This window comes from Drosophila yakuba, chromosome 3L (assembly GCF_016746365.2).
Source record: "Drosophila yakuba strain Tai18E2 chromosome 3L, Prin_Dyak_Tai18E2_2.1, whole genome shotgun sequence".
NCBI lineage: Eukaryota > Metazoa > Arthropoda > Insecta > Diptera > Drosophilidae > Drosophila > Drosophila yakuba.
This window is the reverse complement of record NC_052529.2, coordinates 15,081,213-15,100,124: the sequence shown is the minus strand read 5'-3', so window position 1 is coordinate 15,100,124 and position 18,912 is coordinate 15,081,213. Positions and strand designations below refer to the sequence as shown.

Below are 18,912 nucleotides of genomic sequence, written 5' to 3'. Positions count from 1 at the left end.
AGTGAGTATTCGTGCATAAATAATTTGTTAGGCATTTATTATTTGTTTTAGGTGTAAATATTTCAAGCTCACAAGTGAAGCGGCCCGAGCCTGAGGAAAAGAGGTCGAGGTTTATAGCTTAATTATTCCCATGCATGAAACGAGCCTCCTGCTTAAAGCCCCCATCCGTTTTCAAGAAGGAAGAAATTTCTTCCCGCCATTGTTCGGTAACCCCTTTTGTACGTTCCCGGGCTTTTTTTATATTTTTTCATTTGCTCCCAGCACACACGCATATAATACATAATTTTTTATGATTTATAAAATGTTTGCTTGTGCGTCTGCAAAGGGGAAGGGGAGTGGTATAATTTTAATTATTTCCTACATGTGCGCGGTTTATTAATGGCCACGTCAGCTCAGCTCGGCTTAGACTTCTTTTTGGTTTGGTTTCGTTTGGTTCGGCTTGGCTTGTCCCTAACCTCTCGCTGGAGGTCAACTTTAGTTGGACAAAAAAAATGCATAAAGATTTATTGCATTTGACAAGTTTTTGTTAATGATTATGGCACGTGCTTTGGTAGCAGTTTTTGCCAAGGTTTGCCGACCCCTTTTTCGACTTTAATTTACAATCCCCTTGGCGGAAGGCAATAACCTTTCAAGGATGTAGTTTGTGTGCTTACACAGCACCAAATATATGAATTATATAAATTTGTATACTACAAGTATACTAACCATGTGACATTTGTTTGCAATATCTAAAAATATAAGTTATATATTGACCATAAATTCTATTTGGCTTGAGTATGCAACAGTATTACCAAGTACTCAAAAAAAAATGTTCATCAAATTCTTACCAAACAAACTAAGTGGCTTTTAACATGTTAAAACTAGTTTCATGATTTTAAATTTTAATTTAGAATTATAAAAAGTTATTAGAAACTTTCGAGTAGCAAGCATGCATAATTGATTCCACTGTTACTTTCTCTGCAAGTACAAGAAGAAGGGAGTGGCTTTTCTTATGCTATCAGATAAATATTCAATATCCTGAGACATGTGTGTCCTTCGCCACCGAAGTCACGCACTGTCAATAAATTAATATAAATGTCACTTGCCAGACTGCAACCCATAAATTTTTCAATCATCTGGACAACGCAGCGGTTTTTCCACCTCCGACCACGCCCACTTAATGCGGCTTTCGGGGGCGCAGGAGAAGGGGGAGTATCCCGATGGAAATACCTTTGCACAGGAGCACAAAACTGATTTGAATTTAATTACTTGCTTGGCATATTTTGTTATTTTTCCGCAGACCGTTAAACGTTATGCAAATTGCTTCGACTTACAATACAAGAAAATGTTTCTTTTCTGTTGCCACTCGCTGACAAATTGTTGATGAACGTTGAATATATATTTTCTATTGTGGTGTTGCCAAGTGGGCGGGAATGAGTGGGCGGTGTGGGTGTGGGCTGGGTGGCTTAGGTGAGGTGTGTATACGGTATGGTATGGTATCCGTAATTGCATTTGCGTGCCGGAGAGCGGGAGACGTTAATGAGCGCTACCGAAACGCGCTGGAATGTCAGCCTTAGTAAATCATCATGCCAAAAGCAACGGCCAGCCTTGACGTTTTCCCATAGTGAAGGTGATGGGTGGGCTTTTGGGCTAGTGGGTGCTTGGTGCTTGGTGTTTGGTGGGTGGATAAGTGGGCGGATTGGACATGGTCGCAGATATGGTGAGGCTGTGTGGGTGGGTGGGGTTGGCTTATTTCAATGCAGGGTTTGGTCCTCCCACACCCACATGCATATCACATGTGTCCTTAGCATAGCCAGTGACATTTTCTGCTCCATTATTTTCATCATGTCTGACAGACGACATTTCAACATGCAACTAGCAACTAACGGGGGCAGCTAACACATACCGCCTTTCCATCTCGCATTTCCCATTTTACACGACTCACCCGTACAGTAACACGTATGGTAAGTGTAACTCGAACTGCGAAGAGTACACAGTGAGAATTGCTGCGACAAACTGGTGTGTCTGTAAATAATTACATGCACTGCAATTCAATTGTTAATAGTCTGTTCTTATAAACGTTGAGATTTTAGGAACCATAGCAGCTAGAAGGTTAAGAAGGTATTTCAAAAGAAATATCAAATTAGTTAGTAACAACTAGCTGAGAACGTTTTTTCATGATTTGTATTTCACCGTAGAATTTTTTGCAGTGCAACGCATCTGGAAAGTGCTGCCAAGTTGGCTCGCCACACCACTCCCACTTCTGCTCAAGTCGGCCATTTCGTCCTGTCTGCTTTAGACACCAATATATTATGCCATTGTCATAGTGTGCGTGCGCGTGTATCTGTCTGCGGTGCGTGTGTATGTGTGAGTGGCAGTTCCCTGTTGCATCTGCCCTCCACGAGTGTGCAGTGCCAGATACCCTCACTAGTGCCTATTGCTACCCTCGCATCCAGCCATCCACCCACCAGATTTCACAACTCTCAGGGGTCCTTCGTCCTTCCGACTTCTTCTTACGCATTCAGCCCATCTCATTCGTTTAGGTCGAGTCAGCATTTTGCATTGCAAATATTTATACCCTACTTAGTTTGAGTTTTATGTGCCAGCCCAAAGAGTTTGCCCTGACTGCTCGTGTTTGGAATCAGGAATTGGACTGAGTGTGAAGTGCAGACAGTCATGTTAGATTAGCATGAACGGGTGCAACCGCATCTACAAATTAGAGCTTTAGAAATCGGACATTCCAAGTGAAATTACTGAAAAACCTTCACAGAAGTCCTCTAATTAAAGAAGTGCGTTGAATCGGCCTACTCCGTACATATACATGATTTATATAATAATGGTTGTAAATAAATCAAAACTAATAAGTTCGAAATACTTATATTCAATATTTGTTCTTTTTTTGTATAGATATAATTATTGCTTGAATAACTTAATAATTACATTTTACTCAACAGCTCTTCATAACCTTAAACCAATAATTCCTCAAAAATTACCCTCTAAAAATACATAAATTGTTATGCACTTTTAAACTCCTTTTAAGCAATCTTTAAATTTTCCGTTTAGCACTTTCACTCAACAGCAATCATTACTGTTCAAGGACCGTTTGTCCTTGTGCATTTTGGGTGCTTCGCTTCGTTTGGCGTGCCATTTTTGCAACACCACATGCCATGCAATTAATTTGGAGCAATTGCATGGCATCGAAAATAATATACAGAGATGGAATATGGTAAATGCCATCTAGACATATTTTGCATGCAAATTTGACACTTTTTGCCTCATTATTAGACGCCATAATAATAATTTTGTGCCGGGCAAAATGCCAGCAGCATATTTCATTTAATGCCAGCGTGTGTTTGAGTTAATAAGGAAATATCCTTTTACACATGTGACCCTAATAATTTCCCCGAGTTCTTAGGTTCTGAGAGCGGGCTGCATTACTAATAATAATGCCATTGTATGCATGCGTATCTGTGTGTGTGTGTGTCTGATGTTGCGGTGGTATTGGTGGGGTATTTTGTGCTGTGTTGTGATTTATTGCATTCGTGTGCCAGATTTTACAAATGTAATGCGCCACACTATGGCACCGATCCTTTGCTACTCCGCTCCACCCGCCGCCATCATGCATATGCAAAGTTTCGAATATTTTGCCTTGGAATTGTGTCACAGTGTGCGTAGCTGTGTATCTGTGTGGCATACGAGGGCGTATGAGTGTGTGTGTGTGTGTGTGTGGAGGAGTTCTCGCATAAATATTCCGTACGGAGTCATATTTCTTTCTTTCGTTTTGTATGCGCTCCACTCCTTCAAAGTGGCGTGGACATACGTGTCGGAATTATTTGACTTCCGCTTTCCCCGTTCCGTATCCGCTTCCGTTTCGCCTCTTTTCGGCTTCAGTTTCATTGTCAGCTTTCGGCTTGGGCATAAGATGAATATGAAATTTTTATTAGCTGTGCAAAAGTTGTAAATGCAAATTTGTTAACCGAACCGTACAGAGGTCTCCTGTTGCTCACGGGAATGGATCACCTGGCGCATGATGTAAGCGGAACTTGTCAATTCACAGAGCATAAAAATGCGGATTTCTTGAATTCATTTATATGCCACAGAGTCATTTGCGCAATCGTCAAACTAAAATGCTGTCAGTTGATGGCAAGTGCACACAGAATCTGTGAAACTGTGAACTGTGAACTGTGATGGCCTTCTCTTCATCTCTTCAGATATTACGTATACGCACACAACCACACGCACACACGTGCAATCGAAATGGGAAAAGGAAACTATCTGTGGCAATGCGCATAACTATGCATAATTGTTGTAAAATGTCTGAGCTCGAAAATCTGATAAATTATAACTAAAAACTTTTTGAGTGCGCCAGCAAAATTTTAAGCAATTCCAGCCACGCCCAGCTGGGCAACAAAGGCAAACGGGCCCGCTCCATTCGAAGTGTAACTGAATCCCGGCAACTCGGCAAAGCCGAAAGTTGAAACATATTCAATTTATGACTTTAGATGAAAATTCCCCCAGCATTTAAATCACTTATGCACTTAATCAGTGCACTTAAAATGCAAGAGAAGTGCCACAGCAGAGACACCATGACAGAAGCTATGCCAAGAAATTTGCAATCGTTTCGCAGGCACTTGTCAACAGCGTTTTGTGGCCAGCCCTTATATTTCATGGACCCAAGGCGACTGCAAGCCGAAATATACTTTTGATGTATTCATAAATTGACACATTAAAATTGTTTTTAATTATAATAGATAATAAAGTCGGTGCGGTTATGAGGAAATTAATATTCAGGATAAATACTATGAATTGCATTATAATCTATTGAATGGTTGCTATAATATAAAGAAATTTCGTTTTAATATGCTAACAAGTACTAGAATTTTTTTAACTATTTCTTCATGCAATAAATAATATATAACACACATGATTTATCAATTGAGGTTGCAAAAAGCGTCAAAAATCAATATATAGCATACTAGAAAGTACTTTCATTGTCTCAGCTTCATAGTTTCTCTACTTTGCTGATTGGTGTACTGGCTGCATTGCGTGTACGCCATTCGGTTTTAGATTGCTTTTGGGGAAGCCAAGAGAAAATGTTGACACTTTTGATTACGCAGTATAATAGCATGCCCACTCCCAAAGATTGCCACTCGATCAACAATCGATATGCGAGGCAAGTGATTCGAAGTGTATATTTACATGTGAGGTCTGCAGGAATGCATTCACAGCCGACTCCTTGGCCCAGAAATCACGTAGAGTCGCCTTCTCCGGCGGCTCCCTCTGCGGATAAGCGGTCATCTCCGTTGTGGTCGATTCGGCGTACATCGATGTTGATTGCGATTACACTTACAATGCCAATTACACCAACACGCACACGCATACAAAGGCAGGCGCCGTATACGCACACACTCTCACTCGAACTACTTAGCCTAGTTTTGGACAGTGTTTCTTTTTTTTTTTTTTTGGCTATACTGCCACACGCCTTGACTCGGATTTGGAAACAAATGAATTTAGAGCACGTGACAATTTGCGCCTTGATTTATGCGCCAAGGTTTTTTCGCCGCTTATTTATGCTATATTTATTTTCGGCCGCAATTTGAATAATACGTCCGTATAAAAAAGCATTTATCACAGTTGATATAATTAATGTCACTTGCACAACAAATGTTAAATATGAATTTGCACAACTGCGTCAGCCGCCGAGTCAAGGAAATATTTTCGGAAATTAAATCGTTGGCTGAACGACTTCGAGCGCGTGGGCAGAGTCCTTTGAAAAGAGGTCCTTCGGCCGCAGAGTTTTCCATGTAACCGCATTAGTCGCTGCTAGACACCAAACTGTGCCTACAGTCGTGCTGAAAAGTTTGGTCAGGCGCGTTTTCCAAAACCGCAGGCCACAGCAAACAATATGACGCAAAATATTGCACCGCATACATAAACATAAGCCGAGGGGGTCGGAAAATCCAGGGAAAGGGACGGAAAATCGGGCAGGGGGGGAGGGTAAGGTACGGAAAGTGGCAAGGAGATGGCTGACGTAGACGAAGAAGCAGCAGCGTCTTGTCACACTGCGCCTGTATGTGTGACATGGTCTAATGGCATTTCCAAATAGCTTAGCGCAAAAACTTCATACGACCGTCACTCACTCACACAGGCGCTTTCCACAAAGACTCACTTACACTCTCTCAACTTGTCAGGCCATCAACAACGACAACAGCAACAACAACAACAACACCATTGCCTGGAACACCAACAAACAGTTACAACAACAACAACCAGAACAGCAACAACAGGGCCACAACAATGGCGACGTTTCAATTGCATTTCCGTTTGTACCAGTTTTCATTTCAAAACTCATAAGTTTCAGACGACATCAACGACGAGGACGTGACCAGCGGGCTCGTCCTCTTCGCCTAGCTACTTCTTCTTCTTACACTGGGAGAAATATTCCATGAATTTATTTTCGAGCTAATGCTTGTCTAACTTTTCAACGGGTATTCCAAACAACATATTCTTATGTTACACCTTATGAAGGGTACGTTATAGTTCAACACACTGCCTTCGAGTAACAATACTCCTAGACAAAGAAAAATTTTAACCCATTTTCTATTTCGAGAAAAATATCTTATAAAGTAAAATTCGAAAATTCCTGTAAATTGATTTCAGTGCATCGAAGGGAACACACTGTGGTTGGCACCGCGGGACAACTGTTTGCAAATTCTAAAAAGTTTTCAATATGTTTGACGACGTGTGCCACACACAATGGGTGGAAAACGCTTTTTGCTTATTTAAGCGAAGGTGGAAAATAGTGCAGTTCACTCTCAGGAAAACGAGAAAGTTTTCATTCGGAAATAATGGATGGATAAGAACAACGATTATGCAAAACCCCGCACTATGCTTGTTTTTATATGATAGTATAATAATTTACATAGAGTTATTTCATTAAAAACTTGGAGCATTACACTTTAAATTTAGTTTGAAATGTTGAGTTTTATCTAACTATTGTTATTCTGTTTAATTACTTTTAAATAAGTGGGTTAAATTAAATTTGAAAATACTGCAGCCACTAATAGATTATTTAATGCTTGTAATTTTAATAAATCACATGCTGTAAATTAAGTTTTTAAAAAACATTCAATTTGTTGTTCTATAAAAAAAAAGCTAATGAAAAAGAGATTAATTATGACATTACAAAAATTGAACGTATTGGCTTTGCTTCAAAATAATCTTGATAACCTTTAATGTAATTATAGCAGTTAATAAACTCATAATTGGATATAATTACAAAAAAGTCTCTTCTTATTTATGATATGTTTATCATTTTAAAGAAGCATCGTTTTTGAGCCAGTTTTTGACTGCCCCAAGAAGTATGCTATAAAAAGTTGCCGCGTAATAGTGAATTGGTCTGCTTTTTATCGGACTCACTACAATTTAGTTCCCTTGTGCAGCGGCCAGTTCTCTCAAGTGAAAGTTGTTGCCTGAGGGAAAAACAACGGAAGTTTGCCCCTCAACCCGCAACCCCGTTACCACTAGCCTGGTACTTCCACTTTACCACTTGAGCCGCTTGACAACTTTCACCATTAGCGGAACACAACGGACAGACAACACCAGTACACACTCACTCGCAATATGGCACACACAAGTCGATTTCGTAGTCAGCGCCATCAATTCGACTTGAAGACATTCTCCAGCCGCTTTTCCAGCTTTTCCAGCACCACCCCCCACCACCCACAAAAAGCCCCTTTCTGGAGGCCTGTGTTTTATTGCTCTGTGCGCTTTGAGGGCGACAGGAATGTTTGTCGAGTGCTTTACAGCACCACGGTCCGGTGGATTGAGTTGTTTTGCATAGTTTAAAGTCGAGTGACGTCAGTCGCAGAATTATGAAAATATTATATCCAGTGGACTGCATTCGTAAGCCCACGAATTTTCTAAAAGATGTGGGTGTACGAGTGTAAATAATTTATTTATTCCGCCGCCTTTCGGTAAGAAACCGTTTAGAAGTCGTCTAAACTCTGGCTGTGGGGAATTTGTTGTCATTTATTACAGTTGCTGCCAGTTGGCCACTTGCTTTTTTGGCAACTGCCGCGTCCGTGTTGCCAAACGTAGAGCGAATAAACAAATAGCCAAATAACCGAAAAAAAATCCCAACAAATTCTAATTACTGTCATTTGGCTCTGGTCTAAGTTTTTCTCGGAGTTTGCGGCTTGGGTCTTGGCAACTTGTGCTTAGGACCAGCATAAATTGGCTTCCGAGCAGCCAAAAACTTCTGCGACTCGCTCCTCCTTTGATTAAGTTAATATATTTTAATTTTGTTTTATGGACACGGGAAGTAGTAAAAACGAGTGAAATTATTACAGCTCATTGAAAACAAAACAACAGTCGTTTACCATTTATGGACCCCTTAAAGTGGATTACACTTGCGGCCGTTTCAATAAAAAATGAGGAAAAGAGCGAGTATCTGCGTTGATTTAAATATCCAATTCTAATGCCCCCCTTGTAAAAGGGCTGGAAAATGAGTTCAACCCTTTTTATGTAGCTCACTCGATAAACTTTTATAGTTTCTCCTCCGTTACTGGCACTCCGAATCCTTCCAGTTTCAACAGTTTAAACTGTCCACGGCTATTTATTCAACACGCCGTCTCCTTGTTGTTGCTGGCGTTGCAATTAAAAACGCTGATATATGTTCTTTTTACAATTCAATAAATTTACGCAATGCTTTACTGTTGCCAGTCAACCCGGCGAACCTTTCTCCATTCCCCCTGGCTTTTAATGCAATATTTGTGTTCTTGTGTTCGCCTGTGCGCGCTTTTTGTATACAATTTATTTTGACTCTGTGGCGCGGCGAAACGATTCAGAATCTTGCAAACCAATGACAGTTTAATTAATTGCCGCACTGTAATGCGTTTTAAATTGTCATGTTTATACGGAAAAATGCAGCCCTGGCCGCTGTATTGGTCCTCTGTAGCATGTCCTTTCTGCTTGTGGGCGAGTGGCAGGACAAGAGCTCACGGCATGTCCTTTTATTGCCAGTGTGTGGGTGGCTTAATGCCTGATTGTGGGACAATGAGGGAAATGGCCAGTAATAAAGCTATGGAATTATATTTTCAGAGTGTGTAGAAACAATCTGTATGTACATGCATATGTGCTGTATGGATAGTAATGAGTTAAATCTGCCTTTTCAAAATAAGCTCATAAAAATACGTATTTGTTTGTTATTATTTTGGTGGTCAGTACAATTGCACGAAATAGTTGAAATGCTCCGAATGAAATAAAACATAACGTTTAATCCAATAAAAATGGTTAGGAATACCATACGACTATTTCACTTTTATTTTATTTGAGAAATTCCCTTCTTTTTTGAATAGTCACCCGGCAGTCACATTTAATAACTCAATGACGAAATTAACCCATTGTAAGCCGTTTATGAGCACGGATATTTGCGGGCAGCAGGATGGCCGGCTGGTAATATTGTTTTTCATTTGTGTTTCATTGTTTTCAATAATTGTTATTATTGTCCGGAGCTGTTTTTCGATTTCAACACCTACATATTTTCATATGAACTCGCACATGCGGTCGCAGCCGACCCGCCCACCATTCTCCATCCAAATTGCTAGTGCAATTGCAATGGCCGCAAACTACAACAATGAGCCATTTAAATGTCAACCACAATGAGGATCGGGTAAACATATATGTATATATATATATGAATATTCACATATTTATGCACCGCACTCATGCAAATGTGTGCGTTAAGCCACGGCATGCAACTGCTCTGATTTGATAAGACGCTTAAGTGCTTCGGTTGGACTAATTTATTAAAGTGCTTTATTAATGCCCTTACGAAATCCCAGCCCCAATTGCGTCGTGGCATCTGGATGCTCCTAATTGTTAGTCCTGCCCGAAGGAAAACTACAGGAGGCCCAACAACAATGGCGGTCTGGGTCACATTTTCCAAGCCAATGCGCATGCAACACGGCGAATGCGTAATATTAATAGGCGTCTTCGTAAGCAAAATCTCTTGGCTCCACGCCCATGTTTCTATGGTTGTTGCTACTGGTGCTGCTGTTGCTGTAGCTGTAGCTTTTGCCATAATTGCAAAACGCCTTAAGGCTATAGACGCGTTCGAGCCCGTACATATGTCCATACATATGTAAACACATAATTATGACTTCAGAGGGTTGACCAAGGACTCTTAAGGAATAGGTGTTGTCGAATAATACGTTTTGATGCTGATCATAGTTTGCAATAAGTCGGTGAGATGGAAAATCGTATCAAAGACCAATATGTTGAATACAAAGGATGTTTGTTATCAGAAAATAAATATTCCTTAGCAAAAGGCACTAGATCTAAACTAAGCATACAAATCAAATTTAAGTAAAAACCTAAAATCAATAAAATTTAAATCCTAACAATAATTGTGAAGCCAAAAATATACCTTATATCTTTATAAATAAAAAAGCTTATTTGATATATACCTTTATTAATATTATATATATATTTATTTAAACAGAAAGAAGTTTCTAAGAAATAGGTCAATTGCAAAAACTTCCCTCTGCCACATAGACAAAGTTTCCGCCTGCTGCACCTTCATTATGTGCGACCAAATTAAGCACATATGCGTAATATATGTGAATATATGTTCTCAATCGAGCACGCATATTGTTCAACAATTTGGCGACTCAATTCGAACTTGACTTCAATTAGATGCGAAGGCGTGACACAAATTGTTTGTTATTGTTCCCCCAGCCTGAAAGCCATTTAATTAACGTAATGTAATTTTTCAATAATCGAATCTATCCGCAGAGCGAAGCAATTATTTCGGTCCTTTTCATACGACCTGATTGGCAAACAAATTTAAATGAAAAAGTGCAAGAGGACAAAAAAATGGCACTGAACAACAAATTAAGAATGCGATGAAAGGCGGCAATTAAACGGTAAAAATCCGGTGGTCGGAATGGCATTTTCCCTGGAAACTCCCCACCATCGCCACCAACGCCACTCCAGAATCCAGAATCCAGAATCTCGATGTGAATCCCCTGAATATCCTGATGCTGCAGCAGCAGTTACGTGTGCCAACTGTCAATGCAATCAGTAGCCGTAATGCTGCACCGGCGGACAACTCAAAAATGTAAATCAAGCATGGCTCTGATGACGTAGTCAGAAAATCATTAAAATGAGCCCACAATGGCACCAGTAGATCCTGCCGAGAAGAGTCAGCAGCGGTCAACAATGCTGGACAGCAGCAGAAAACAACGAAAAATGGCCCGTCTGTGTTTATATTTGTGTCGAGCAATTAAAAAATCATTGCAGCAGCAGCAAACAAGCTGCAAAAGTTGCGGAGCACTGCGAGTTTCGAATTCTGGAGTGTTCAGGAATTATTTATACATATTAAAGTTTAATTGGTTTATATAAATAAAGTATAAATATACTGCGAAATTCCGTCTAGCTTATTTAAATATATATATCTATATATAATAATGAATACCCAAGCTTAAATCATTTCAGTTGTATACTTCTTTACAAATTAATCTATAAATAAGTCAGAGATTTTTGGCTGTTGACTTTTTTTGGAGTATGAACTTCGAACCGATCAAAATAATTATAAGTACATTATTTTCCAAATTAATATTCCCCTGCTCACCACTCGCGTAGTGGGTATTGAGTATGAAATCCTCTTGTAATTGTGAAGCAGACGCGTTGTGCACACACAAACGCGCATTACTCATACGCCCAGTTGGTTGGCTTGCACCTTTTGTTAAATTTGCGAAGTGGATGAAGGGATGGGGTAAAGAGAGAGGTTGAGAGGGGCAAAAGGCAGCTCTGGAGGCAACTGAGATTTTGTCGTGGCGCTGTAAGTGAAAAGGATCACGACCACGCAAATGCGCAATTTATGTCGTCAGGTGCAGTCAACGGACACAGTTGTCCCGGCCCCTCATCGCCATTTAAGCCCCTTCACCTCGTCCTCTGGGCCCACCCATCACCAACAGTTCTACCCACACCCCCACCTGTTAGCCATAGTCAACTATCTGAGCCCACGCCATCGCCATCGCTCGCCAGCTGGTTCATCCACATTTCACATCCCTGGCGCGTGCAACACGTAAATGGCAGGGAAATTTATCAAACGCTTTATAGCCCAAAGGCAAGTTCCGAAGTTTTTGGCTTTCTGCGGCGTGGAAAAGCGATGAGGGCGGAAAACCTGGGAAATATCGCCGACGAGACGGTGGTTTGTGGGGTTTAATCTTGTTCACATGTCACTGCAGCTTGTTTGGTCATAAGTTGGCCGCCTTGGCTGGGCGAAAAAAAAAATAAAAAAATAATTGACGTGAAATCTGGTCGCTCTCCATTTGCCCTTTGACCGCTTCCACCGCCGATTACCACCCACTGCCAACTGCCCACTACTGCTCACTTTATATGCAGTTAATTACAATGGCGCTGACCTTGCGTGCTGCATGCCCCGCATTTTGGCTTTTGTTCTCTTGGCATGCCGCTCACGTTTGTGCCAAAAATCTTAATTTCTTTGCGGCTCTGCGTGTCCATTTTTCTTGGCCAACCGGTTTTTGGGGTGCAGCAGGAAAAGCAAACCAAAGCGAAGCAAACGAAAGTCCTGGCCATCATTCATAATTGGCGTGCTGCACCTTTAAGGCGTATTTATGGCACAGTGGCATTATCGGTCAGCAGAATTCGGGGCTGGTTGCTAAATTGCACGATATATATCTAATTTCACCGCTAAATTGGCCAGCAAGGAGAATTCAAATGGAATTTCATATTGGGGTCAGAGGAAGTTTCTAAATGACATTGCAACCACTTTCAAAGGTGTGGTTGCAGAAGAACAAAATAAATTAAATAAAAATACAAAGTGCAGGCTGTTATAAAATCATTTTTTCACTTTTAAGAAAGCCAACTTTTTGTAATATTTTTATGGCACGATATTTTTATACACGATATACTAAGAAGTACCTAAAGTTGGTCAGCTTTTAAGTGGAAAATTTAATGGCGGTCAAAACCGATTATTTTAATATTATGTGGTAAATGGTAAAATAGTAAAAATTGTATACATATTTATAGCAATAGTAAACTGTACATTAAATAAATGACATCCACAACTTTAAGGGAAATATGCTTGTGTAGCTTAGGGCTAAAATAACAGCCAAAAATATAGATTACAAAAGGGTTCTGTTTTGTATTTTACATTCCTTTGGTATTATTACATTTTAAGATTATACTCCTTCCGGCTTACGAAGAAGATGTAAACCATAAACAAATTAAGAATATGGAAATGAAAAATTGTTAGGGCGACAGCAACTTGAATTCCTTTTCGGAGAAAGCTAACAAATTCTATTAGTGCTCGTTAATCCCTTCCCCATTATTTTCCCTTGGCTCGCCTTCACACAACGAAAGACGACGTTTCCTTTTCATTGTCTGAAAATTCCTCTGTCTCAACCCACTGTTCTGTTTCGCCTGCGACCTTCGCTGGATGGTTAGAAATTTAAATTTTGATTACAAGCTGTGTGCACAGCCCACCCACCAACAATTATTTGGCGGGGCGAGCTTTTGACAAGGTTAATGCAATTTGCTGCACCCAAAATCATTCAAATTTCGCGGATCGGCGTGAGTGTCGTCACGCATGCCCGGTTGAATAAATTATCATAAATGATTTTGTAAACAGTTTTTGTTCGCTCGGCTCGGCCGCAAAATGAATTTATATTATTAGCCTGGGCAAACTGCACTTTGCGCCTGGTCTGGCCCGATTCCTTGGCCCCACCCTGCCGTTCGGCGTAGTACTTTGCATACATTTTTAATTTCCCTAAGTGAAACCGCCACAAGTTTTCAAATTGGCCTTTTTCGCGTGAGAGCGCCCGAAGTGCCGGCTGATTTTCTATGCATTTTCCCATCTGATGAGTATATATGTGCCCGCTGCACCATTGTTCTTTGTGGCCTTTTGTGCCACGGCGTGGAGCTGTAGCTGGAGCCCACGACCCAAACATCCCATGAACCCACCATCCCACACAACGGAGCCCCTTTGGTTGCCGAAGAGAGCGCCGCTGGCTCATCATAAGTTTTGATTTCAGGCGGTGCAGCGAATGGAGCGAAGCCCCATACTTGAAGAAAACTTGGGCACTTTCTTGACTCCATTGGGGCGCAGGTTTTTGAACCCTTCAGGCTTAACTTTTCCGGACTCAAATCGAAATTAGCATCTAGTTCAGATATATTATGAATCTCCAAAGGATTTTCAGATATTTTGCTTTTAGTATTACTTATCTAAGCTTTACCCAATTTATTACAAACTTACTTAAGCATTTAGTTCATAAATTCTAAAAAAAGACTATGATTTAGACACAATGTGTATGGTAAATCGGTTAAGTCTTATTTGCCAAACGCATTATAAAAATTTCAAAATAGATATAATGAAATTGGTTGAAATTCCACTTTTACCACTATACGATTGTTAACCACAGCTACGTCAAGTTATAAATATTCTCAATAGTCAATTTTCAGAAATAAATTGAACAAAACCGCGAATTGCGGTTAATGTTGGCCTTGCTTTTTATGGACCTTATTTTTTGGAGAAAACCGCAAACTCTCAGTTTAATCATTTTTTGTCGCTGCTTTTCCCAAAGTTTTTTAGAGTTGCAAAACTCAGTGCTTTAAGTACAAACTCTCATGTCATATGTAGGTGCATTCTTATGTATAGTGTTAAATAAATAGGTATCAAAATGTAATAAATTAAGCTCAAAAGTTTAATTCTTAAGAGATGAAGCATTACATCTCAGTGGCAAATATATCAATAAAGGGTGTAATTTTTAGGATTACTTCCTCAAACGCTCAGAAAAAGTTTAAAATCTAGTTGAAAAGATTTCTCCACTCCTAATGTTTTTTATAAAAACAAAAAATCCAATCATCTGTATACGTGTTATGTCACTCTTGACCGAGATATACATATCTTCTCGTTGAAGTATTTTCGCAAGTGCACTCCGCATGCTCCATGCTGCGCTTTTGTTTGCTGGCCGCGGGGCAGGCACAATTGCCTTTGCCGCAGCGAGTTGCAGCTGAAGTTGAGGCAGGAGTAGCAGCAGTCGGTACTTGGTGTCCCGTAGTGGAGCCCGGAGGAGCAGCCCCAACCTGAGGGGTTGGATGGTGAGAGGGTTCTTGGGGCATACTGGCGAAATGGAATGGCTGCCTTTTTTGCTTTGTCTTGAGCACTGGCACATCCTGACTTTGGCTCACGCTTCGACTGCATTAGACGCATAGTCGGGGATGGCTTTTGACTTGCTCGTTATCGATTATGGCTTGCCGCAGCCTCTCCCGTCACCAACCACGCCCACTAACACCCCCAACTCGCAGTGCCACTCCCAGTGCGCCCTATCATCATCAGCCACCCACAACGTTTGTCAAACGGAAGGTGGAAACTTTTTCAATAGTTGTTCCGGAACATGTTGGATGTGCGGACGCTTGATTGCTGCACCCGCATGATGTCTGCGATTTGTGTGGATTTCTTTTTTGGCCAACTGCCTCGGCCAGATGTAAAAAGAGAAGACTTTAAAGCCAACCGTTTGGAGAGTATCTGATTGAAATTTATGCGAAAGTCAACCATCCAAATGGGCTGCATCAAAAAAAAAACAGCCTTGTGTGACGGAATTTTTCGTTTTTACAATGTAGCTCCCATTGTTTTTTTTTCACTTAAGACTTGCGTTGATAGCGCATTAAAAGTTTGGAAAACTATTTTTTTTCTTCATTTTTGAACTGCGAAGTTAATTTGTGTAATGGATATGTATAACTAATGAAACAAATGAGACACTTGACTAAATAACTTTAAACCTATTAGTTACATTTATATGTGCCTTTTCGGAATCATTCAAAAACAATGTCCTGAAAAGTACAATATCCTTATCTCCTACGAAAATTGTATGCCTTAAGATATGATGGTATACTTTTGGATAAAAAGCTATAGTTACCCTTAATTCGAGTCCCTCAACCGCTTTCAGAATATTGAGGCAACTTATCGATAGACTGCCAGCTGACCCTTGCGCCTTAAAGAGTTGATATCCTTATCCGTTTTCGCCAAACCAAGTTACTCTTAAGAAAGACTTTTCTCTTAGCCCTCTCGACTCTCAAGTTAGCCCACTCTCGGTCGACCATTAAGGCTAAGACCTAATTCCCGACTTGCCCTCGTCGCAGGCCAAAAGGCGTGCTAATTGTTGGCATTGTTTCTAGGGCTAGACTCCCACAACAGCGAGAGTGAGTGAATGTGAATGTGAATGTGTATGTGAATGTGAATGAGAGCGAGAGAAAACGAAAGTGCTTGCATGCAAAAATGCGACCCCACCCACCAACCACCACCCACCATTCACCCATTTCCCCGCAAGGACCCGCTTTTCCGAAGAAGAGGGAGCAAAACAAAGAAGCCGAAAGGAAAGCGACGCCTTTGATTTTTAGGCCAAGTGACCAAGTTTTCTCACTCCCAACGCGCTGACCGCAAAAAAAAGGCCAAAACCTCGTATATAGTTTTATGTATGTTATGCACACTCACACACACAACCGGCACACTCACTAAAATTATACCAAAATATTCAAATTTATATTGATTTTGCGCCTGCCGTGAAAACTCTCACTTAAACTTCAAAATAATGGAAAACTTTGCCTAGCTGAATGCAAAAATGCATGCGATTGCGAATAATCTGGTACTCACCTTGAAGGCCTTGAACGAGGATACGACATAGAAGGCTCCATCCTCCAGTTCATCGAGGTGATACTTTCGATCTCCGTCCATCGAGAACACATACCGAGCACCCCGTGGCAAGTCCATCTTGGGCGAGATCTTATCGAGCAGATTGTCCAGCGAAGTGACATCCCGCCCGGGACGATAGCGCAGCTCCACGCCCGGAAAGAAGGGATCTCCATTCCGGTAGAACACCACACGGCGTGCCTTCCAGTAGGATAGGTTATTATAGCGCGATGCCGCTGCGCTGGAAATTTCTGGACGGGATTTGGATCGCACCAGCGGCACCACCGGCGGCTGCTCCGAGTTCTCGCTCATGTTGTCCAGATAACCGGGACTGATGGCGCGACTCTGCCGCCCACTGGTTGCACCAGTGGTTGCACCAGTGGTTGCACCGTTCCTTTGCTGCCAATAATCCGGCACCTGGCGATCTCCACCAGCCACCTGCTCGCTGGCTGCTAAGTCCTCCTCATCGTTATCGTACCGGCTGGCGTTCTGAATCCGGAAGCTGGAGGACACCGGACGCTTGGGACTTTTCGCAGGACTGCTGCGGTTGCTATCGTTGTTGCCGTTGATGTTGCTGCCGTGCTTGTTAATGTTGTTGCTGCTGCTGCTAAGGATGCCGTTCCCGTTCCCGTTGCTGTTCCCGTTGCCGTTGTGCAGATTATCATCCAAATGGGGCTGCGTCGGTGGCGGCGAAACGTTTCCCTCGAGCGGTGCGTTCGGACTAATTTGTGGCATTGTTTGGCCGCCCAGTACGGAGTCGTTACTGCCAGCCGCCTCTCCACCGCCATCGACCTCATCCTCGCCGGTCTGGGCCTGACTCAAGCTGGCCATATAGTCGTCGTTCTCTTCGTTGGACATCGTTCTGATATTGGTGTGGCTGTTGGTGTTGGTGCTGTTGCTTGTCCTGCTCCCCAAGCAGTCACGTCAGCTTTCTCTTAAGGAATTGGCTCAACTTGCGTGCTCGGTTTGTTGTGGTCAAACGGAATCGCTAAGGGCAGCGTCGCGTCGACGCAAAGCAAAACTTGGAGCCCCTAAAAGGGGAGCCACTTCTTGGAGCTTTTCTTCGAGCACGCAGTCGCTGGTTGCCCAGCAAAGAACCACGTTGCTGGCCTGGCTGAAATGGAAAATATTTGATTAGAAATTTTAAATATAACAAATTATTGTTCAATCAAAGCAATCACATTGCTTGATATTCATTAACAAAGTTAAATAAAATCTTAGCCGTTTTAAAAGTTAAACGTAACTTAAATTGAGCAATCTGTTAGTTGTACTTTTCGTAATTCGAAATTGTTCATCACTTACATCCGCCATGAAATAATTTATGCAACTGTGTAGAAACAATGCCAATAGTCGTTATAGCTCTCTACTCCCTGATAGCCTTTAACATGCCAATAGATTGTAATTATCGAATGTCTTCAGTGAGTTAGTTTCCCGTCGAATGTCTTCATTCATAATCCGCAAAACACAGCATACATATGTCCTGGTCCTTGTTCCACACAAGCACTGCACTTAGAAATATCAACTGTTAAGCATATCCTTACCCCCTGCGTAATCGATATGCCACGAACTCTCGATGCAATGTGTCCAATGCTCCCATTGCCCAGAGCTCTCCAGAGCTGCCTGCCCCTCGACTGGCCCACTTCACAGGACTCCAAAGGATTCAATGGGCTGTCCGGCGAGCACTTGCCACTGCCTTTGTCCCAGCAAACAGACCAAAGAGCCCCACTCAACCATTCGGCGTGGGCACTACAAACATTCACACTTCTGCGGGGTCGAGGGACAGGGCTGTGGGCTCTCGGTTCTGGGTTCAGGGTTCACAGTTCAGGCGGCACTCTCCTCTTCTCCTCCTCCTCCTCCTCCTCCTCCCGCTGGAGAGGCCGAAAATATCGCGTATTATTTGCCCTGCCTTGCCTTGCATTTGGCCACCTCACACATCGATGTGGGTACACTCGAAGTCGTACGAAAAAAATTAAAAGCATTCTGTCTCTAAGTTGAAGAGCTACATAAACTGTCCAATTGTATAAACTCTACTCGTTGAATGAGTTATATTTAATCCCTGAATATACCAAAAACAGTACTTCAGTTTTGGGAAAAATCATTTAGACTTTTTTCATGATTTTCCCCCAGTGCATCGAGTGGTAAGCACCGAAAAATTGCAGACGGCAGGGAACAAGCCGACGACTCCTGGCTTAAGTGCCATTGCTCTCCTGTGTCTT

At 41.7% G+C, this 18,912-nt stretch overlaps 1 protein-coding gene across 2 annotated transcripts in view; it reads right to left on the bottom strand.

The window, feature by feature from the left end:
• Positions 1-18,912, bottom strand: part of LOC6534141 (echinoderm microtubule-associated protein-like CG42247) — a 42,057-nt gene that overhangs the window by 22,363 nt on the left and 782 nt on the right. The window contains exon 2 of one of the 2 annotated variants that reach the window (XM_002094789.3): positions 16,661-17,810. In XM_002094789.3, coding sequence (XP_002094825.3) covers positions 16,661-17,554 — 894 coding nt within the window. In that variant the 5' untranslated portion in view covers positions 17,555-17,810. Of the gene's footprint in view, positions 1-5,178; positions 5,201-16,660; positions 17,811-18,912 lie in introns of those variants that run through there. The other variant, XM_039373991.2, reaches the window with a different exon arrangement.